This window comes from Fundulus heteroclitus, unplaced genomic scaffold, assembly GCF_011125445.2.
Source record: "Fundulus heteroclitus isolate FHET01 unplaced genomic scaffold, MU-UCD_Fhet_4.1 scaffold_654, whole genome shotgun sequence".
NCBI classification, from domain to species: Eukaryota; Metazoa; Chordata; class Actinopteri; order Cyprinodontiformes; family Fundulidae; genus Fundulus; species Fundulus heteroclitus.
Window position 1 is genome coordinate 42,872 of NW_023397093.1, and position 23,570 is coordinate 66,441.

Sequence of the window (23,570 nt, forward strand, 5' to 3'; positions counted from 1 at the left end):
GAAGTGATTGTTGGAGTTCCTTAATGTTTGCTAGATGTGAAATACACATTTTAGGCAATTATATGAACGCAGTGCATTCTTGCTGCTCGAAGCAGTAGAACATTCTTTGAAGCTTTAAGACGCTGGTGAAGATTCTCAGTCATCCAGGTCATGGTCTCTCCAAAAAAAGTAAAAAAACAAAACAACTGGACTCTCTAAGCCATTACAAGGCCTTTGTTGGGCAGAGTACTATAAAGCTTGGAGCTCCACACTACTCCAGACATGCTTTCTGGATAGGAAGCGAAACGTCTTCGAACTTTGGGAAAAAAGTCCAGTTGTTTTGTTTTTTTAACGTTTTTGTAAAGCATTGAGACATTCTGGCAAACAAATTAAAAAGCTGCATCGCCCTGCAGTCTGGCTGCGTATCAATAAACCCACAGTAGAAGTTGTTAGTGTGGGAACGAGATTTTTCCAGTGTCTGGAGAGAGTGCTCGTGAACCCGAAGCAGACAGACTTTACACCTGCAGAGGGCACGTTTGAATTTAAAGGAGGGGGGGAAAAAAGAGCAAAACTCGAGACCCTAAGCAGTGAGAGTTTATTTGCTCGTTGTTGGCGCAGCAGAATTGTGCAGACACCGTTCAGATCAAATGCTAGAGCCCCGGCAGCATGGGCAGCACTCGAGGTTTTAGGAATCCATGAGTCAGGATAATCATGTCGTCTGTCCACAGTGGAATCAAACTGGAAGGTTTCTCTTTTCGTTGGCAGGCGGTGAAGGTTTCAGGCAGGAAATAAGCGCTGCAGAGTGTCTCTCTTCCTTTGGCCAGAGAGCAAAGGACCGGAGCCAGACCTTTTCTCTCTCTCTCTTTTTTTTTTTTTTGTCCTGCGTGTATGATTGGGATTTTGAGGGAAAGAAGAAAGCCAGGGCGCCGTGTGAAGGCAATCTTTCATCTGCAAATCTATTCACCCCCCCGTCCCCCCCCCCCCTCCTGCAACTGGGTTTCCACATGCTTGCTTACAGAGGAAGGAAAGTCATATCTTTTAGTGCAGCATCCCCCTTTTAGCCCTCCTCCACATCCCTCCAGCTCTTTATCACGCACAGATCATCGCTGAAACTAAACAGTCGGGGAGCGTTTAGCCGCATCGCTGCTCGCCTCTGATCTGCAGGGCCTCCCGGTTCCCAGAATCCTCTCCTTTTTTTTAAACGAGGGAACCAATGAGGAGTCATTAAGATAGGCAGAGCTTTGGCCTCTGATGAGGAAGCGATGGGATGAAAACAAGCTCTTTTATCAGGATACTATAAAGAGTTTGGGAGGTGGAGAGGGGGTGTGCAGATTCTTCAAAAGCTAAAGGAGACTGATAGCGGGGGAAAAAGAAGAATTCATGCTGACGAGAGTCTCTTATTTTCTCAGCTTGTCTCCTTTATTTTCCCCTCTCACCGTTTGTAAATAACTCCGCGTCTCTGTATCTTTCACTCTGTCACTCTCTAAAAGAGGAGGGAAAGACACACATCCTGCTGCTTTAGCCGCTCCAGATTTTTTTTTTCTCCCCCCCCCCCGCCCCCCCCTTTTCCTCTCAGGAAGTTTCCCATCTGCCTTTGTGCTGGCTTAGCGGAGAGAGACCCCGGCGGTTGTTGAAACAGCGGCCGATGCACACACTGATTGGGAAGCACGCTCATGTCTGTGGAGCTTTGCAAACACGCCGGTTTGCGTCTGCGCGCTCTGGCGCAGTCGGACACGCAAGTCAAAGCGATCCCCCCGAGTAGATAAGCGCGCATATACCGTCGCTATCTCTCAGGAGCTTTTATTCCTGCGCTTTCTGTTTCGTTGATGAGTCTTTTGTCAGTGCCTGGCTCGTGTTCGCTCCCTTTTCTCCTTGGCACACCTGACCTCAGCGTTTCTTTGCCACGAAAACACCGTCAAGAAATTACTAATATAAATGAATAATTTCCTGGTTTCTCGGGTTCCACCAAAACGGCAGAAAAAAAAAGGCTCTTTCCAGTTTCGGGGGGGGGGGGGGGGGGTGCTTCTTGTAGGGTTTCTGCGGTCAGTTGCAACATAAATGTCTTCCCGTTGATTCCTAACGCTGCTGATGTTTTCCCCCTTTTCCCCCGTCCTCACTAAGACTAAGAAAGTAGAGCACATCACCCCAGTTCTAAAGTCCTTACACTGGCTCCCTGTATCTCAGAGAATAGACTTTAAAATACTTCTGTTAGTCTATAAATCCCTGAATGGCTTAGCACCTAAATACATCACAGACTTGTTATCAGTGTATCAACCCTCCAGACCACTAAGGTCTTCTGGCTCCAGTCTGCTCTGCATACCTAGAACCAGAACTAAACATGGAGAAGCAGCATTTAGTTCCTATGCTCCGCTTATCTGGAACAAACTTCCAGAAAACTGTAAAAGTGCTGAAAGCCTGAGTTCTTTTAAATCAAGATTAAAAACACATCTGTTTAAAATTGCCTTTGACTGTTCTAGTTAAACAGTTTTACTGTTTTTAATGTTCTTTTTTGTTACTACATTCTATCCCTACTTGCTTTTATTCTGTTTTCTATCTACATTTTATTATTTTGCTATATCTTAATCATGTAAAGCACTTTGTATTGTCTTGTACTGAATTGTGCTATATAAATAAATTTGCCTTGCCTTGCCTTGCCTTTTAGGATCATACCGTTTCAGAGGCCGCTGAAGATCAAGGAGCTTCTGCAGAAAGTCACAGAGGCCTTTGGTCAGCAGATGGACCTCTTCTTTATGGAAAAAGAGGTACGAGAAGGAAGGCTTCTCCAACTCTGGACATAGTGATAATGATGTAGACTATGAAAACACACACAGTGTGGCTTATTTACTCTTTTCATGCAGTTACAGACTCCCAGAAACACAGAGCGAGGAAACGGTTACAGAGAAAATAGACAAAATAGATGATGAATGCCATTTATATAAATATTTTTACTCTGTATCGCAAAAAAAAACAACCATTCTAACATATTTAGCCGTGCTAATTATGCAGTAAATGTTTGACTTTGTGAAGGTGTCATTGGTCACCTCTGCAAAATGTTGCAGAATGATTTGGTTAATGATGCTTTTAGCAGAGCCCAGACACTGTGTGAGCTGCATAAAACGTGTTTTTCCTTCTCCAAGTTGTTAACACCCCAATTACTCCAAAAAGCAAAAAGCTTTGGTTTTAGATCCGCAAAAAGAGAACAACAACCCACACAGAAAAGTAGAAGTCTGTACCAAGTTACAGTATGTGATTATTCATCGGTGAGGATGTCAGTTTAGGTTAGACAACATTTTAACACTTTCTAAGACATACAGATGCAGTCCAAATCTAATTATGGTACCAGTGAGGCTCCTCTTGTAGATGGCTAATAAGTTGTTTCTAGATATGCTATCAATTAATCTGTAAACACTTTATAACTCATTCATAAGTGTTTATTATGCATTAATTAACAGACTGGTTTGGGCTTACATGGGCGTAACTTGGTCTGCAATGTGTAATATAAGAAGCTCTTGATGAAATATGTAGCTGAATAGATTATGCTCACTATGTGGCAAGAAACGGGACCGTTTAATGCATAATAAACATTTATGAATGAGTTATAAAGCTTTTACTGATTAATTATTGACATATTTATTAGCCATCTATAAGGGAGGCCTATTGTACAGTTATTCCAAATCATGTCGCCCATATTCTGTTGATGTAATTCATTGCACTACAAAGAAATGAGTCAAAAATCTTGCAGTAACAATGCAGTATAGTGAACTTCAGTTGATTGTGTAATTAGTAAACGGTTATCTGTCTGAAGAAGCCCAGGCAGCAAAAATAAAAGCTTTCGGCCGGAGGTCCTTTCCTATAGATGGTACTCCTTGCTCAGTGCAAAAAAGACGAATACAAAGTGTACGGCAGCAGCAGCAGCTCCGTTATTGGCAGCAGGGAGACACGGCAATGTGCCAGGAGTGCTATCCCAAGGAAATCCTTCCAGGCTCAGCGCACCGAAGAAAAAAAACCTCCGTAATGGCAGCAATAGATCCGTCAACAGTTTTGCCCAGGATGGAGGCAGAGCTGAGCACAGAATCCCTGAGCCAGGAGCACTTTCCGTGGGAGAGAAAAACAAAGAGTGCCCATGGTGCATTGCAGTAACGGTTCTATCGTTGGCTTTGTCTAGAAGAGAGAAACACAAAAGGCGTTTTCTACAGGAAAATAAATATATAGAGTTAATGGTAGCGCAAGCTCTGTCAGCGGCTCCATCCAGGAAAGAGACGCAGCTGAACACGAAAGATGGGGAGTACTTTCCGTTTGATATTGTTTGGCTTTTAAAGGGTTTATAAGAAATGCAAAATTCAATATATTTCTGTTTCTCCAGGTTTAACTTTGTGCTACCTTTCATCTCCTTATTACGTTAATGCACAGTGATTCTCTGAACAACGTGAAACCTTGCAGCGCACTGCAAAAAGGGAACTAAAAGTAACATTTTACTGAAATGAGTGTATTTCTTGATTTGAGCAGCCAAGTTTAAATAATCTGCCAGTGAAATGAGATTTTTGCTGTTAAAATTGGAACAACTCGTCTCCATCATTGTATTTATAGTGCAGTATATCTAATCATCTCATTCCATTGGCAGATAATCTTATTTACATGCTCAAATCAAGGACAAATACACAAATTTCAAGAACATTTTACTTACTCTTAGTTCCGATTTTGCAGTACAGTCGGCAGGAGAAATGCACATCCTGGAGCCAATATTTTAACAGAAAAAGAAAAAAAATGGGCCGCAAACATTTATGCAAAACTGCAAAACTTGTGTATCAGCGGTTGAAATGCTGCCAGGAGCTACGCATTCGTCGTCACACTCGAGAAAGCATCCGCAAGCTTAAAGAAGGTGTTTCGGTTTAAGTGTATAGGAAAGAAAAAATCTGATAAAAGACTAACAGGAAATTCTTGATGCCTCTGCGGCGTTATGCAAAAAATGGGTAAAGAAATTCACGTTTATGTCGTTCCTTCAGCTGCTGCTGCCCCTGAAGACCCAGGAGGACCTGGACCAGGCGGTGCTGTCTCTGAGCAGCACCTCTGGAACCAACGGGCTGCTCAGGATACTGCTGAAGACCCCTAAAAACAACCATGTGAGTCGCCCACAATGCAGATCATTGAAAGCCCAGCTGCTGTCGTGAACGGGAAGATTTAAATGAACGAATGCATGATGACACAGACTTCCTCCTGTAACACGGTGGCAGCGTCATGGTGCCCTGGCCTTCCTCTTCTGATCCCTTCCTCTTCCTCCTCCTCGCAGTATCTGCAGGTGAACAGCCGGGACAAACAGAGCGAGATGAAGTCATCGCGGTCATTAGGGGACCTGAAGGGCTCTCTGCTCAAAGGCTCGGAGAGGGTGCGCAAACACTCCACAGGTAAGCCACCATCAGCCTGGGCTGGACAGCTTCATACAAGCGTAAAGACGCACTGAGGCTACGTTCACACTGCAGGTCTTAATGCTCAATTCCGATTTTTTTTTTGTGAAATCGGATTTTTTTGCGTGGTCGTTTTCCAAATTTCCAAATATATGCGACTTGTATGTGATCTCCTGCGTGAACTGAATGCGTTCAACTGAAGTGTCCCGCATTTGCAGTTGAGGACGTGATGACGTCACACGTAGCAAGCGTCCTCAGTGTTTGCTAAAGTAAACATGGATTTTAATGCTGGCGTGCATTTTGCGGTCATTAATTTATTTTCTAACCGGAGCTTTCCGTCCATTCACTGCTCCTCTCATTGTAGTCCGTTATGGGTGTCGTCTTTCTTCCCGCTTCTGCATAGCACAGGGGTGTCAAACATACGGCCCGCGGGCCGGATCTGGCCCGCCGAACAATTTTGTCCGGCCCTGTGGCTAAATGCATTATCATTATTAATTTTTTATTTTATTTATTTATTTATTTTCAGTGTCCTGTCTGGCAATGTGGCAATAAGATGCCACAAAGAGCTCATCAGATTTGACTTTCACAAGTGGACAAGATAAAAGGAAGAGAATGATAAAACAATTATTGAAAAAAACATGTACTTCGTTTAATTGAAAATATGCAGTTCCTATATTGTCCACCAGGGGCGCTGTGTTTTAATTAGCAGATTAAGCTTCAGGTGTGGAAAAATTTTAATAATTTCTTAATTTTTATCTGTTTGATGTATTATGTCATGCAGGACAGTGTTTTTAAGTTCCAAAAAATTTGAATAAATGTTTTTCAACATTGTCCAATCACTGTGATCAGTTCTTATGCATAATGCACTTAAGCAAATGTTTAACTGAGTAAAAGTATTGTTGAAATTGCACATACTTTTCTTAAAAAGGCTGAGGTTATTCATAATATATTGTGTAAAAGTGAAATTAATTTAATATAAAAATCAACAACAAGTCCACATTTATTAGTTCTATTTAATCTTGCAATTAGTTTACTCGTGTGGCCCTCCTGAGATCAGATTAAGCTGAATGCGGCCCCTCAACCAAAATGAGTTTGACACCCCTGGCATAGCAGGACGCAGATTAGTGACGTTTGTCGAGTATCGGTGACGTACAGGTCGGATAAATGCGACCCGGCCGTACAGACACAGGTCGCATTTGAAAAGATCAGAGACGTATCGGATTCAGGACCACATATCCAAGTGGCCTGGGTCGCATTTGAAAAAATCCGATCTGTGCTGTTCAGACTGTCATAAAAAGATAAGATACAGGTCGCATATGGGCAAAATAAATCGGAATTGGGTCACTTCAGGCTGCAGTGTGAGCGTAGCCTAAGATACTGGCCGCACGTCGGAATCGGACGATTTTCTGTCTGACCATACCACGTACCTAAGCGCCAGCAGGTGGCAGTAAAAGCAACCTGTAGTTGGCACGTCTGCTCTCCATTCAGCCTTCGAGAGAGAGAGAGCGAGACTTCCAGCGGAGCAGATAACAGGAAGGCTCAATGGTGTTTCATCCTCTTGAGCTTTAACCTCAGTCTCTCTGGAAAAACATGTGCAGTTTGGGAATCCTGGGAACTGTAAGAGTAAAGCGAAGGCTCTAAATTCTCCAGGGAATGTACATGGAGACTGTTAGCCATGCTAGCTACGCTAACCACATGTTTTGATTGTCTAAGAAGCTAAAGTCCATTTAAAAGCTAAACGTTTCTTTTTAAAATCGTAAAATCCTGTTTATCAATGACTGCTTTCTCTTGCACATATGTTGTCTCCGCTGCTGACATAAATAAGTAATGGCCGCTAATTATAGGAAGGCTGACAAATTAGAAATTAGAAATGCTGTTCTTTCAACATGTTGTGGAGAGACTGGCGTCGGAAACTGGCCTCTGATTATCCTGATTGGTGCTCTTCAAATCAGGATAAAGCACCTTTTTATTAAGCAGCTGTCAGGCTTAACAGCTCCGATCAGGATAGTTTGTGTTCAGGATTTTATTCCGCTTCTGCCGATCGCAAGAACGCCAGTGGAGAGACGAAGGCCGCTGCTGGTCAGAGCAGAAGATGCAAACTGCATGTGAAGGCAGGGAAACATCCTGTCAAAGCGAGGACACGTTCTGTTTTTCTTCAGCGAACAACATCCCCCCAAGAGCATGACGCATTTCTTTCAACCTGTTTAATCCTTACGTGTTTTAAAGCATTGTTTAAAGCATTTTAGGCTTTTATTTAGGAGCTATACAGCGTTTTACAGTAGATTTAATCTCACTGAGCGAGACAAACGTTTCCCCCAAAAATGTCAAGCTGACCCTCCCAGACAGATTGGTGTCGCGTCGAACTCTGTGTGGCCGGATAACGGAGTCACAGTCCAGGTCTGCTGTCCCTCCTGGCACAGGTCTGGTAGCTCGGCATGAAGGTTTATTCATGACAGCTCCTCTCTCTGTCCTTTTTTATATCCTGGCAGATAGGAGGTGACAGGAGAGCGGTCACAGTCTGTGCTTGAGCAAAGATGTGATGAGAGCCTGGGTACCTTGAAGACATTTAACTGCAGGAGAGGAGAGGGGAGGGGGGGACAACACACGAGCTTAACTGTGTTAAACAAATATTTGCAGTGTAGGAATCTCACTTTCAGCACTTTTGTCCTGCGAATTTCCTCCACTCCCTCTCAGCCAGCGATGGTTTTTAGTCTCTGTGACAAGGACAAGTCGTCAGTCTCTGCAGCAGCTTGGCAGGGGGAGCGTTTGTCACAGTAATTGAGGTTAGAGGTGGCAGCAGCGAGGTTTAGTAAATCACCTCCGACTCTGTTCAACTTGAATCCAAGAACAATGCGCTCAGTCATGTTTTTCTCTCCCTTCTTTTCCGTCTCCCCCCCCCCCGACCCTCGCTCTTTATCTCTTCGCCTCCGTACCATCTTTCCTCTGCTGGTCCCGTCCCAGGTTCCCTCCACACCGGTCGCACGTCGCCTCCTCCGGGCAGCGTCCCCGAGGAGCAGCAGCAGATCGCTCGTCAGGGCTCTTACACCAGCATCCACAGCGAGGGGGAGTTCATCCCAGAGACCTCAGACCAGAACGTAAGAGACCCTCCCTCCATGATGAATTTTATTTTCTGTTTACAAACCTTTTTCAGGGTGGCTGAAAGATCTTAAAAAGTTTGTTAAATCTCAAAATCTTCATGTTTTAGAAACAGCCGGGTGTTTCATACTAGGTCTGAAATTACATCTACAGAGCTGGGAACAAATTATTACCCCATAACAATTCCTCACTTTTGGCCTAGTTAAATATTTCTGATCATCAACCAGAGGAATTTGTAAATTATGATTTCATTTATTAAGTAATGAAAGCTATGCTGCTCAAATAGTGGGTTGAATCCGTTAAAAAAGCTACTATAATGTTAAGGCGGGTCATATCACGTCATTTTGACAACCACGCCATTCAGCCCAAAAAGATCACTGTGATCAACAAGTTGTTAACAATTCCTGGAGATAAATCGCTGTTGTTCTTGGAAGAAGGTAAGAGGCTTAAATGTTGGACACAACCGTTTTCCTCGTCTACATGTAGTGGGGTGTATGCACTATATAATACACTGGAGTGCTGATTTTGCCGAAAAACTGAAGTCACTGGCCGCCATCTTGCTACTCCCTACTCTCACAGAACCCCATAGGATTTGGTTGCAACAACAAGTAGTTTTCTGGCTGTGTGAAAACGTTTCACAGGTAATTCTACAGTCAGTGGATGTACTAACACTATCAACTACTAGGAAATTAGGTGCTGAAATATTTGTTATTCATATTAAATATATATATAAATATATATAAGTATGTATAAATATATATGTATACATATATGTAAATATATGTTTTTGTATATTATTTATATATTTAGAAATGTTTTATATATATATATATATATATATATATATATATATATTTAAATGAATAAAATGCTAAATATTTCAGCACATGACTTTCTCAGTACTTGATAGTTTTAGAACATAACATAAAACTATATGGCATTTGACATTTTAAAAGTTTTAAGCCCCCCCTGAACATGAGAAAATCCTCGTTATTCGATGCTGTAGCACACATATTCCCTAGTTACTGGGGGGAAATAGGGAGTACCAATATGGAGGTTGTTGGCTTCAAAGCGACTCGTTTTAACAGACGGTGATTAGCACTCCAGTGTATAATATAGCTCAGTGGGTGTATGTAGCACGCTTGGCGTAGGAGTACAACGCTGCCCTCTAGAGTCTAGGAGAATAGCGCTACTTCGGAACATATGTGCGTCAAGCATAAACCAGCCTGTAGCGTGTCATTTTGGAGGTACATGGCTTTATTAGCTGATTCTAATGATCTATATGACTGTAACACCAACAGTCTGCAGTAAACTCACAGATTCTATCTGTTGGTATGAGCGGAGCAGTTAGCTGAAGTGCTAGGCTAACATTAGCGTCTTCCTCTTTGTGTTGATATGGCTCGTGGATAATGGCCCCTCCTGTAACATCGCTCAGTGGCTGTTAATTATCTGTTGACAAAACTTACTGAGAAAGTTGTTCTCCTGCTTCATACACTTGTTTTTTTCTTCTGAGCAAAGAGTGTAGAGCAGATAACGTGACACAGACTGACTGCAGCAGCCAGTACAGTCTCTGTTCCACTGAGTAAACGGTGAAATCCCTCTATTGTTTGAAAGAAATAGTAATAATGATGCACATTGCGGCGTATGAAGTTTTTCAAGCTGGTGGTATGGATGCTGCTGACAAAAAAAATCACTGACAATAGAGCAACAATGATTTCAGTAGCTGCGTTTTGCCAGACACACCCAACCTAATGCAACTTTATCAAGGCCTGGATCCGATACCTGGAAATAGAACATCCTTAGATAATATAAAAAAGATGATTACATATTAGGGCTGCACAATATCAGAAAACATGTGATATTTGTTGGTGAATGTTGCAATGATGATATCACTTAACAAACAGTCCACAGTGTTGGTGTCAGATCTGCTTTGGTTTTATAGCAATGCCAGACCCAGATACAGAGAAACCTGCCATTTACATTAATTATTTATTATTTACTGCAATCAGAGCAGTTATTTGGGTTATTAATGTCTGCCTAGAGCAGTATATTGTGCCACCTTATTTACTGTAGGCCTGCATTAATGTATCATATTTACATTATATTAATTATGTTAACCTGCTGTCTGTTACAGATTGTATAGCGAGAAACGTAAATGTATTTGGTTGCTATTAGGGCAAAAAAAGCTAAAAAGGTAAACACTAAAGCTTTGAGTAGATCAAAATAACACAGTGGTTTTTTATGTCAGCTTCAAAAAGTTTATTTCTTTAAAACTTGTCTGTTTTTGCTGTTTCTTAACTTTCTAAAACAGCATCAGTTGCATTTAGTTCAATCCCTTTTTTTAAAAAAAACTTAAATAAATCTGTTTTATTCATGCTTTCCAGAATGAAATTTCTACTTTAAGGTACGTTCGTTGAACAACGTCTGCTGTAGCACGGCGCTGCGGCTCAGTCCGGATGACTCTGACTTGTAAAACAAAGCTTCAGATGCATTTTAAAGGTTTTGTGCCGGCAAATAAAATGCAGCTGCATTAAGATTTGTGCACAACATCTGAACCTGCCTTTTAATCCTGCTCTGCGATTCAAATGTTAGAGGCTTGTTTTCTGCTGTGTGACCCTTGCTCTCTCTGTGTCGTTTCATCCGTCAGATGCTGGATCCCTTCGGCAGTGCAGGCAACTCGCTGTCGAGCAGCTGTCAGTCAATAGACCAAGCTCTGGACAGGTGAGTCTCTGTGCAGACGGTGGGATTTCCAACACGGGGCTGTGTACCGAGAATCAATGTTTGGCTTAAAAAACCCACAAACAGCAGCACCCAGGGAGCAAAGTTTGTATATGTGACTCTTCCTAAGCTGACAGTGTGGGAACAAAAATGTTAATTAGGTCATTTTGCTGCTGCTGTAGCGACCGAACGTCTTATCTGGACGCCTGGATTCCTCTGTTATCACGGGAGGCGGGCCAAGTGGTGGTCACTGCGTGGGAGATGTGACGGAGGGAGCGCAAAGATGAAACGGACGAGCCAGAAAACAAGAATTTATAATAAAATAAAAAAAAAAGGACATGAGAAGAAATCTGAATCGAAAGGAAAATAAAAGGGGCGAGCGAGAGCGAGGTCTAGAGAGAGAGCGGAGGACGGAAACGGTTCTACCTGCACAAGGCTTATCAGCGCTCCGGGCTGCAGAACAATGGCAGGAAACAAGTGCATGGAACTTTTCCCCGCCAGCGGGCATGCGTGCCCCTTATCCAGGGTCTCGTGGCCCCGCGCCGCCCTGCGGTCAGCGGAGACGTCACTCTCTGGAGGGGCCGGCCGCAAACACCCAGGCAAAGTGGGAGGCTTGGAGCCTAACGAGGAAGAAAACGCACAACGCAGTCAGTCTGGCTGCCAGTTCAGCAAAGCAGCGCCACAAACTGTTCTGTCTTATTAATATTACAAAGAGCTCCTCGCTTATCTGCTCTAATTCACAACGCTGGTCTTCTACATCCAGCGCGACTGACTGTAAAAGCCTTTCAACCCCGAGCAGCATTTACCGAGGCTACTCGGCTCCGCTTCGCTGTGAAGCTGCCGGCCCGGCTCAGTTCTGAAGATAAGGGAGGGGGGAAATTACCAACCACAGTAGCACATGATTTCTGAACTTTTCCTCCATGTTTTTTATCGTTTCAGCCCTCCTTTCTCGCATAACAACCGGGACAATAATTACCAGAACCTGAACTATGAATATAAAGGTAAGAGAGAGCCAATCTGCTGTACTCTTTCCAGTTAATAAAGAAAATTATGCTTTTTTTCATGCTGAAGCAATTCTCTGTTCAGATGATGCAGAAAGATAAAAGCGTAGCACAAAGAGTTTAAGTATGAGAAAGTTTTCAGTTTTTATTTTTTGTTCCCTTTCTAAATATCACAACACGTTCAGTTCTCCAGAAAATGCTGTGCTTCAAACGTCTTAATTGCGGTTCTGCAGGGATTGCTGGAGACGAGCTCAGACAGCTGTGTGTGAAAGTATTCACGCCCATTGAACTTTTCCAGGTGTTGCGCTAGAACCATAGAGCATTTTTATAGGCTGGACAGACATAAAGCAGGAAACAATTGTGAAGTGGAAAGACAATTAAATAGTAATTTAAAAAAAAATAAAATCTTAAAAGTTTGGTTTTTATTTGTACCCCTGACCAGCTTTCCTGTTCCTGTTGAAGAAACCCCCCACCCACACACACACACACAACCTGATACTGTCACCGCCATGTTTCGCGGTGGGGAGGATGTGTTCAGTGATGTGTAGGGTTACTTTTTTAGCTTTCTGCATATCCCCCAAAAGTTACATTTTGATCTTATTTAACCAAAGAACCCTGTTTCACATGTTTTGTTTGTGCACAAGGGTCAAACTTCAAAGCCATACATCAGTGAACGTCAACTGGCGGCCCGCGGGCCACATCCGGCCCACCAGAGCTTTCCATGCGGCCCCCAGAACATTTCTGCACTCAGTAATAACGTAGCCATTCTTGCTATTCTTCCATAAAGGCCAGATTTATGGAGCTTATCTCTAATAGTCCTAATGTCTACAGATTCTGTTTGGTAGATTTAGACATTTTGCCATTTTGTCCAGATGATGGACCGAACGCTGCTGTGTGAGACGTTCAAGCTTAGGATATTTTTTTTTATTATTTTTTATTTTTATTTTTTTTTATTTTTCCTTTTTTTTCCTTTATTCGTTTATAACGTTATCCCATTTTTAACGTCGTCACATTTTTATCCCTGACCTGCCTGCCGTGTTCACTAATGTTCTCTAACAAAAGTCTGAGGCATTCACAGGACAGCTGAGATTTAGCTCCAGGGATGTTAATTATTGTTTACACCATTTCTGAACACAGCTGGTTTCAAATGATTTCATTTAGTGGGGGGCACTAAATTTGATTTCCTCGTAATTTTAATTGGATGAGAAATGTGGAAAACTGTGCATCGCTTTCCTCCCACTTCACTTTTATACGCTACTCGGCTCTACCACCTAAAATCCCAGTAAAAACCTTAAAGTCAGTGTTTTTTTTTCCTCTCTTCTTCTTCTTAGTAGCCCTTTTTTAATCAGCGATGGCTTTTCATGATCACCAATCGTCCCCTGAAGCCCCTCTGCCCGGGTCCCTACGGGGTCCCGTTTGTTTTTTTCAGAGCGCGGCTCAAAGAGAGCAGATAACGCCACGCTAACCCCCCCGTGAGCCGAGCAGGTTTCCCCGACCTGCTCTGTTCTTTTGGTGAACGCTCCCCCTCGTGCATCGGGTAAAAAAAAAATAAAAAAATCAACCCAACACACACACACACACACACGCACGCTCTCTCCTCTCCCCAGATGTAGAGCCCAGCTTCCCTACAGTGTTTATCGTTCCCTGTGAGTAGATTTTTCCTCTCCGTCCCGTGTTGCCAAACACAAAAAATAACTCCCGTCTCCATGGGGACGCAGCCAAAATAACAGCGCCGGGGCAGGCCGTCATCTGCTGGAACAGCTGCTTTCAATTCAGGGTGACTCCCCCCCCCCCCATCCTAGTGCGTGTGCCGTGAGGGTCGGCGCTCACGTGCGTCAGCAGGGCTCCCCCACCTCCTCCGCAGAGTAAGGGTCTGTTTTCAGTTTCTGCCGCGGCTCACTGCAAAAAGGGAAGTAAATGTAGGTTAAAATTTCTTGGAATTACTATATATTTCCTTGATTTGAGGAGCTAGATAAGACTATTTGCCACTGGAATGAGTATTTTTACCCCTAAAATAAGATAATTAGACATCCTGCACTTGAAATAAGATGATGAAGATGAATTGTTCCTATTTTAAGTGCGAAAATCTTATTCCATTGGCAAATAGTCGTATTTACCTGCTCTAATCAAGGAAAAATACACTGATTTCCAGAAAATTTCACTTACTTTTAGTTCCCTTTTTGCAGTGCTCCACGTCATTTCGCCTAGCTCGGGTTTGATTCGCCGTGCGCCGGTGAGCAGGGACCGTGCCGTGAGACTGGTCAGATAACGCCTGTGGAGACGCGAGCCTCGCTGTCCCGTCAGTGTGCATTTTTGGTGCCGCGGCTTTAAACCCGACGAGCGCATAGACGTTATCATTCTTTCCCTTTTATCTCTTCTTTCTTTCGCCTCTTCTCTTTCTTTTCTCTCTCTTCTTGTTCTTCCTTTACTCTCCTACTTTCCCATTAGTGTCCACATAATTTGAAATTCTCCCTGCAGGCATCACAATAAAACTATTTGCATGCCTAAATCAAGCGGAGCATTACGGCGAAAGCTGATTGCTCCGCTTGTGAAAGCAAAATCTGCCGAGCTCTATTTTCTATCAATTCTTATTGCCACATTGCTAGACAGGAAACCGAGAAAAAAAAAAAGATGTAGACGTGAGAAATGGAGTGTAGGGAGCAGGTTGAAATGTGACGCGACACTAAACCTGCGCCGAATAAAGATTTTCTTTGCTCCCTTTTTGCAGGTCGACACGGGAAAGGAGGAACTTTCCCACGCCAGTTCCAGTTGCCCAACCGCAGCAAGGATTACGGAGATCGTAAGAGCCCTCCTTTTTGCTACAAACTCAACAGATTATTGTGCTTAAACAAAAAAAAAAGCATAAAGCCAACTCTTCAGAGTGGTAGCCCCCTGATGAAATGAGTTTCCTCGTATGGATTTGGTCCACTCGGTGCAGCGGGGCTGTCCCAGGCAGCTGCAAGTGATTGCTCACTCCGAGGCTAACCTTGACTAGCCGTGATTAATGTTTCCCTGTGGCCAAGCCGAGCTCGTATGAAAACACAGCGGCCTTCTTCCTGTCTGAAGGGAAGTGAGACCGAGCGGCCAGCGATGAGCCTCGGCCTCTGAAAAGCAACAGAACGAGAAGAAGGAAGAAAGAAGAAGAAGGAAAAAATAAAAAAGTGTGTTTCTGCTTTCAGGTCGCAGGACACTCCCGCGCAGCTTCATGCCCCAGGAGAACCTTTTCCAGCTGGTTCCCTCCAGCCGCACTCGCAGTTACAACGGCGACAGCTCGCTGACGTTCAGCGACCTGCGCTCGCTGGGCCGCACCGCAGAGAAAAGCTGCCAGCGGGGCACGGCCAAATGTGAGTAGTTTGATTCACCCCCGTGCGGAAAAACGGTGTCTGCCGAGGAGACGGTGTGGAAGCACGGCAGACAAAGATCAGTTCTCTGTCATTTTTTAACAGCTGTAATCAGAGGCTCCTGATCAAGTGTAGCATTCAAGAAGCCTTTTTCAGGTCTGGATAAGTTTGGGTATAGGTTTCTGGTTTGTATTCCATATTCCATTGGCTAAAAGCTTCATCCAGCCACCCACCGTCAGCCGTCCTTTATTCCTTCTTTCTCTCTCTGTTTTCTGCTGGTTATGTATTTTTCTTTTTTTGCACACACACATATATATATATATATATATATATATATATATATATATATATTCGGCTGAAACCGAAGCTAACCGGTTAAAGTTCCCTCTATCATTGTTGTTTGTTTAAGAATTGCAGGATAAATGTGGAAAAATTCAACATCTCCTGTTCTCATCAACACTATAGTGGAGAAGCAAATCCTTTGCCTTTTTTTTTTCTCTGTCCGCAGATCAGTTGATTATCACTGCGTCTTGGTAAATTGATTAGCGATTTTGCTTTGGATGCAGACAAGGCGGTAACTAAGGCTACGTTCACACTGCAGGTCTTGATGCTCAATTCCGATTTTTTTGTGAAATCGGATATTTTTTGCGTGTCCGTTCACATTTCCAAATATATGCGACTTGTATGTGATCTCCTGTGTGAACTGAACGCGTTCAACCGAAGTGTCTCGCATGCGCACTCGAGGACGCAATGACGTCACACGTAGCAAAGCGTTCTCAGTGTTTGCTAAAGTAAACATAGATTATAATGCTGGCGCGCATTTTGCGGTCATTAATTTATTTTCTAACTGGAGCTTTCTCTCCACTGACTGCTCTTCTCATTGTAGTCTGCTATGGGTGTCGTCTTTCTTCCCGCTTCTGCATAGCAGGACGCAGAATAGTGCCGTTTGTCGAGTATCGGTGACGTACAGGTCGGATGAATGCGACCAAGCCGTACAGACACAGGTCGCATTTGAAAAGATCAGATGCGTATCGGATTCAGGACCACATATCCAAGTGGCCTGGGTCGCATTTGAAAAAATCTGTTCTGTGTTGTTCAGACTGTCATAAAAAGATCAGATACAGGTCGTATATGGGCAAAAAAATCAGAATTGGGTCACTTCAGGCTGCAGTGTGAACGTAGCCTAAAAGCCAGAGCTGTGTTTTGCAACGACGGTTTAAGATCACAAAAAGCTGAGAAAAGCAGCAACTCTTCCTAGTTTAAATGTTGTCACTCTAAACATTTAGCATGTCGTGCCTAGTTGGTTCTTAATTTCTTGTTTAACCCATAAATGAATATTTTTGAGTCAGTGACTCAGTCACAAAGCTTTTATGGCCCGATCAACCATAACCCTGCTCTAATGTCTGAGCAGCTTCTTTTTAAGCTGAACTCCTATTAAAACAAGTCAGAAATGGGGGGGAATCTTCAGTTGTAATGCCGAGGTGGCTGGTGCCAAATCAAAGATAATCCGTCCTGCCTTCAGCCCTCTGTCAGCCTTATTTTAATTCTTGGTGATGCAGAGTGTGAAGGATGTACAGTAATACTGTAAGTCTCCAGAGGCATAATTCCCCCCCTCATCACGCAGACCTGTCCGTGTCGCAGGCTCTGCGATCACATCTGCAGTTCGTTACAAACCGTCTCTGTCATCCTGCCAGAGCTCGGCTCGGCAGTCTGCGGTCTCCGTCTCCGTCTCGCTGTCCTCACCCACGCGCAACCAGACAGTCTAACGCGGCCACAAAGAAAGCCAGCTAATTCCAAAACAAAGTCTCCTAGTCTGGGACTGGAGAGGATGAGAGCTGCTGAGCCGGCCTTTCTGTGGTTTTGACAACTCTGCGTCGGCGGGTTGCGGGTTTCGCCGCCCGCCTGCGTTATCTGGGGTTTCCCTGAATCTTGAGAGGGTCTGCGGCTGGCGCTGCTTGACAAAACTGAGGTGGATTTGACGTCTCGTCTTGTGGGGTTTACTGTCCGAGTAAAGTTTTATTGCATTAGACTCTGTGCACGCTCGGAGCCGTTTATCACGGTGTGGCCGTCTGTCTTCGAGGGGCTTAGTTGACAAAAAAAAAAATGAGCGAGCGGTGGGTTTTCATCATCTGGTGTTGTTTTCTGCAGCACCGCGGGCGCCAGTCAACTGGCGGCAGGGAAAGCTGCTGGGGCGAGGGGCGTTCGGGGAGGTCTACCTCTGCTACGACGCGGACACGGGCCGCGAGCTGGCCGCCAAGCAGGTGCCCTTTGACCCCGACTGTCAGGAAACAAGCAAGGTGAGATCTGTGCTCAGGTTTGTTTGGAATAAACTTACTGAATGCAATAGATTAGTGGATGTAATGAATTCATTTGTGTTCCCTGCAGGAAGTGAACGCTCTGGAGTGCGAGATTCAGCTGCTTAAAAACCTGCGACATGATAGGATTGTTCAGTATTACGGCTGTCTGCGGGACCTGGAGCAGAGAAAGCTCACCATTTTTGTTGAGTTTATGCCCGGGGTGTGTATTCTGCCACATGGTATTTGTCTTTATGTAAGGATTTTTTTGTTTTTGTTTTTGATAAGTGATTAGCATCATTTCATTCAGCCTCTTCACTGATGGGGAAGTTAAAAATACTGCTTTTTTTTTTTAACTTAGCCCAGCTTTCCCTATTGATCTGAAACTGCTCTCTATTTAAAGGCGAATAAAGATTTAAACTGAGAAAATTTTAACTACTGTATGCAAAAGAAAGTTGCAACATTTACCCTCAAAGGTGAGAACCTGGTGACTGCTGTGTATGTTCTGGCTCTTATGCACATAAAGTATATGTCTGTGTCTATGGAGACCCATCACTGAAAAACTTAAGCCCCTCCCCTTGATTTTAACATGACTTTAATTCCTTCCTCCTTTCTTTAAATCAGACGTTAGTATTTTATGGCCCAGGGGCTTTAATTCTGCACACAAACCTGCATATGCAAAACTTTTTAATGCTTCTATACTGAAGGTGACTGCTGTGGTTTCTCAGTTTGAGTTTAACACCCTAATTTAACAATACATAGACCTCCGTATCCTCCGTAACAGTTTACGGACTGTCTAGAGTGCGTTACTAGCCGGATATATTTCCCAGTTGTCATACGTACACACCTTGCATGCCAGTAGGATATCCAGCCTGTTGGACGGAGTCATTGATTTTGATCAATCCAGCTGTCCTGCCACACTGCTAAATAAATACTATTAGTTTTTAGGAAAACTTTATCTACAAAATGAAAGTGATATCATTTGTTGAGAACAAACCGCTGTTCGCTACAAAATTTTGGGAAAACTTGACCCCAGCTTCAAATTTTAAGATATGGTGGGCACTTTTTATGAAAATGTAGGAAAGTAACGCCCAGGTCATCTTTTACGCGCTCTTCAGTTTTTCTGGGAGATCGTGTGAAAGAATCCCCCAAATGCACTCTGGTCTTTTTTTTTCTTTCTTCTGAGGCCTTCTTCTTCTTCTCTTGCAATCGCACACGGTTTGCTTCCCGTGGCTCTCAGCCATTTTTAAAGTATACTGTGAGAGCAGCGGAGCTACAAGAAACCGAAGCTGACCGGATACATAAACACTAGAAGTGTGCGTGCGCAGCCAGCGGGAGGAAACTAGCGAGGAAGGAGCACGCACATTGGTGTTAGGTGAGCGAGTCAGAACGATTGGCATGTGGAACAACTAGTAGATGAGACGATCAACCCGGTTCTGTTGTCACTGAGCAGTGATCCGCTGCAGGCGGGGAGCGACTCCAGCTGGGGCTTTGTAGATTCAGCAGTTTGATGCCGTCTGCCATTTCTAACTTTTGAGTCCAACCATCGTATTAATAAATAAATAAATAATGACTTTTATACATGCGACTGTTTTGCCAGTGGAGCAGTTTAATTAGAATCGGGATTGCATTAAAGTGAACTGTAATGTTTTGCAGATCTGTAAAACTTTATTTTCTTTATAGGTTCTGATATGTAATCTGCAGGTCAAAGGCTGAGAAATCAGAATTATTTTCTTACAAGTCATTAAATGCATCAAAACTACTGATGTATGTAATAATTTTCAGCTGTTAAATGCATAAAGAAACAGCCTGTACTTTGACGCACCGCCTGAGTTGAATAAAAACAGATAAATGTCAGTGACATAAGCTATGACGCATAAAGAAGGATAACCATGGAGTTGCATTGTTTTCAGCTGGGATAAAAAGTTACTACCGTCATCATAGATGAGACGTATTCTAAAAATAATGATGACTTTGTATTAGAACTGTGAAATCTGTTTAATTCCAGCTGTTTTAATAATAAATTAAAAAAATGTGCTTCAGCTAGAAAACATCCCCAGCTGTCAATAAACATGGTCTCAGTGGTTAATGTTAATGTGAGCAGAACAGAACGTTTTATGGGATCGTTTTCTCTGTAAATGAGCACTTTAGTGAGAGACTGTCGCCTGCTGACCTTTTTTTTTTTTTTTTTTTTATTATTATTTCTCATTCTTCTTAGTCACACATTGTCTGGAAATGGAAATGTTTATACCGGAGTTGGCTGAGGTGAGAGAGGAGGTGACAAGAGCCAAGACTTTGTGTGACTGTGCCCGATAAAAGCTGAGTGGCCCGGGGGAGGAGCTGGTGGTTTAGGGCTGGTATGGCTAAGCTCTAGGTTTGTCGTTGGTCGCTTAAAGGCCTCTCAGGTGTTACTGGATCGGGCCTTTGCGTCTAAGATTTACCCGGGAAGATCTTAAAGCAGGAAACGAAACCGTTTGCACTCACAGGCAGACTTCTCTCTGCACATTGTGTGTTTAAATGTTTGTTTTTGTGTGTTTTGGATCGGGGGGGTTAGAGGGGCTTTTCCAATTGTCTAAATCACAATGCGAGCCGAATTCTGCGGCATTTTTCCCTCCCGTTTTCTAAAAAAAAGCTGCCGTTCCTCTCCCGTTCTGTCGCTCCAGGGCTCAATAAAAGACCAGCTGAAGGCCTACGGGGCTCTGACGGAGAAGGTGACGAGAAGATACACCAGGCAGATCCTTCAGGGAGTTTCCTACCTGCACAGCAACATGATTGTACACAGGGACATCAAAGGTAAAGGAAACTGCAACCTTGCGAAGGTCAAAGTGGATTTGTGACAGCTGAAAAAAAAACAAAAAAAAACATTTACCAGTTTCTCAAAAAACTACCAGACTTGGAAACAGTTTTCATTCTCCTATATTACAACCACAAACTTAGTTTAGGGGGGGGGATTTAGGTGGTAGACCAACACAAAGTAGTGAATAATAGTGACGAGGAAAGGAAGGTTATGCATGATTTTCTGTACTCTTTACCAGTAAACGTGTGAAAAACGTTTGAAATATTTGTATTCGTTCCCCTTTATCCTTTAATAAAATACAGCACAACTAACAGTTTTTAAATGTCACCTGTTTGCTCAATAGAGTCTGCCTGGGTATAATTTAATCTCATTATACATATGAGTCTTCTGTGAGAGCCTCAGAGGTTTTGTTGGAGAACTTAAGTGACAAAAAGCATCTTAAAGACCAATGACCGTGGCAGCCAGGTCAGGGAGAAAGCCGTGGAGAGGGTTTACAGCAGGATCAGGTTGTAAACAGTATGCCGAGCTTTGAACGTCTCACAGAGCAGCGTTCAGTCTTTGATCTGAAACTATGTGGTCGTACCGATCACTCAAAGCGGAAGAAGCAGGACGATGAACCTAAACTTACAGTCAGGGATCAGTTTGAGTTAAGAACAAAGCATAATAAAGCATTTAAAATGATCCAGTCAAAGTCCAGACCTTGATCCAACTGGGACTGAGTTTAAAATTAGATGTTCCCAGGCGTTATCTATCCAATCTGACTGAGCTTGAGCTCATTTTTACAAGTAAAAAAACAAACTTCTTTCTATGGATGTTGCAAAGCTGATAGACACGTGGCCCCTAGAGACTGCAGCTAACACAGCAAAAGGTAGTTCTACAAAAAGCAAATGCACTCCACACCTTTCAGATTTGTATTAGTAAAAACCACGTATTGACTTCACAGACATGCATCACACGGTTGTAGTTTCTAGATGTTCACTGATTACTTTTACAAAGTATTGCTCATAGTGTCTCGCCGCAAACTCCCTCCGTGTACCTATTCAGAGCCAGACTGGAAAAAAAGGTGCTATTTTAATATTTCCACTGAGATATATTAGGCTCCACGCTGGTGAAATCGGCCAGTCTAAAAGCGCTCGACGCCGAACGGAAACCCTTCTGTCTCTGTGGCCGCAGCTTTGGGGAGTCGCTGTTTCGTCAAGCCGCGGCAGCCAAGAAAGAGGGAAACATCCCGTTTGGTGGTGTCGGTAGGGAAAGAAAAAAAAAAAAAAAGATAGTGGGTCACCCGGGACACAGCCAGGCTCCATGACAGCTCGCGTGGGTGGGATTTTTCCACTTGGAAATATTCGGCACGTTTAATATACGGCAGGAGCTCACCTCTAACGTATCAAAAGAAGGCGAACTGGTGGAAACGGATAGCTGAGCATCCATTTTACTGCTGGAAGTGGAAACAAGCAAGTCAAAGTTAGAGGTTTAGTCTGGCGGGCCCGTTCTCTGCGGCCATCCAATCCCTCTTTGGGCGTGGAGGGTGAGTGGCAAGTGGCGCGCATTAGTCACTGATCAAACAAGTGGCGTGCCCAGAGGAAACGGGGGCGGGCAGGTCGGAAAGTTACTCCAGGAGGAGGAGAGGGGCTGTTGAGGTCCGATCCGTCTCATGTGGATGAGTTTGATCCAGCATCTGTGTTTGTGATGTGCCCTCAAGACGTTTACTCCAGATGGAGAGAAAATGAAAGAAGCACAAACGGGGAGGAAGGTGTTGTTAGAACGACAGCTCCAAGATCTCAGGTGGTATTTTAAGTATGTCTGCCATCCTCCCACCACCCCAGCCTAGTCATGCTTCTCATATATTGACCTTTCCTCTGAAGTCGGCGGCGGCGCTGGCTTGGGTAAACGAACTCTCCCTGGCAGCTCTCCCGTGGGGAGTCACGAATAACTCTGGGCTCCTTTTTTGTGTTTTTGGTCCCGTCAGGTGCTAACATCCTGAGAGACTCCTCGGGGAACGTCAAGCTCGGAGACTTCGGAGCCAGCAAACGGATCCAGACCATCTGCATGTCTGGAACGGGGATCAAGTCCGTCACTGGCACCCCCTACTGGATGAGCCCCGAAGTCATCAACGGGGAGGGCTACGGCCGCAAAGCCGACGTTTGGTAAGGAGACCGTCGGATGGAGAAAGAAGGAATGACGCCCCAGCAGGGGGACGGAAGTCTGTTGCGACACAGAAACAACGTTGCAGCATTAAGCTCGCTGAAATAAGCCCGTGAGACGGTTGTTAAAGCAGGGCAGCTGCGCTCTGGCTGAATGCGTTTTTTTCTTTAAGCAGCAGTTAGAGAGATGAACAAACTGATGGGAACACGTTAGCTAAAAGGTAAAATGTTACCTTTAATTGGATTTAGATCTTACCTTTACTGTTTTTTCATACAGAACGCAATTAGTTAGGACCCTGCAGGGTCAGTATTACAGCTTAAATGTGATATTTGACGTTTGAGAGTTGAATTGGTTGGTGATATTTTAACATAGCTTTCTGAAGTTTCTCTTTGGACTACGGTCTTTACATCTGCTGTTTTTTTATTTTATTTTAAAAATGTGTTGTACACTCCAGGCTCAGACATTTTTTTTTATGACATTTACATTTTAGCTGTCAGGTTGTTTTTTTTTAGATTAATGTTTGAAACTATGAGAAAGTGCTTAAAAAGGACAGAAAATGCTTTCTATCAGACGTCTTTAGAAATTACAACGTTTATGTTCCCTCCTCCTGGGTGAAAAAGGAGGTTTTTCAATTAAAATGTAGATAAAAAAGGATTGTTCTTTTGTCTTAAATGTTCTGCTACTGATTAATTCATATTCTTGCATCTAGAAACATTTGTAGTAAAGTTTTTTAAGGTTTGCTTGACTTGCCCAAAATTAGATTTATCACAAGATCCCCCAGGGGGCGAGAGATGATCCAA

The 23,570-nt window shown here is 43.6% G+C and overlaps 1 protein-coding gene across 1 annotated transcript in view; it reads left to right on the forward strand.

The window, feature by feature from the left end:
- The window catches only part of map3k22 (mitogen-activated protein kinase kinase kinase 22), a gene marked incomplete at its 3' end in the record, with an annotated part of 52,240 nt that extends 29,468 nt beyond the window's left edge, over positions 1-22,772 (forward strand). Inside the window, 12 exon segments of the mRNA XM_036133655.1 lie at positions 2,642-2,741; positions 4,983-5,099; positions 5,267-5,381; positions 8,343-8,476; positions 11,125-11,198; positions 12,135-12,196; positions 14,925-14,996; positions 15,376-15,540; positions 17,686-17,834; positions 17,923-18,054; positions 20,495-20,624; positions 22,595-22,772. Of these exon segments, the coding sequence (XP_035989548.1) occupies positions 2,642-2,741; positions 4,983-5,099; positions 5,267-5,381; positions 8,343-8,476; positions 11,125-11,198; positions 12,135-12,196; positions 14,925-14,996; positions 15,376-15,540; positions 17,686-17,834; positions 17,923-18,054; positions 20,495-20,624; positions 22,595-22,772 (1,428 nt within the window).
- Between the last annotated feature and the right edge of the window lie 798 nt (positions 22,773-23,570).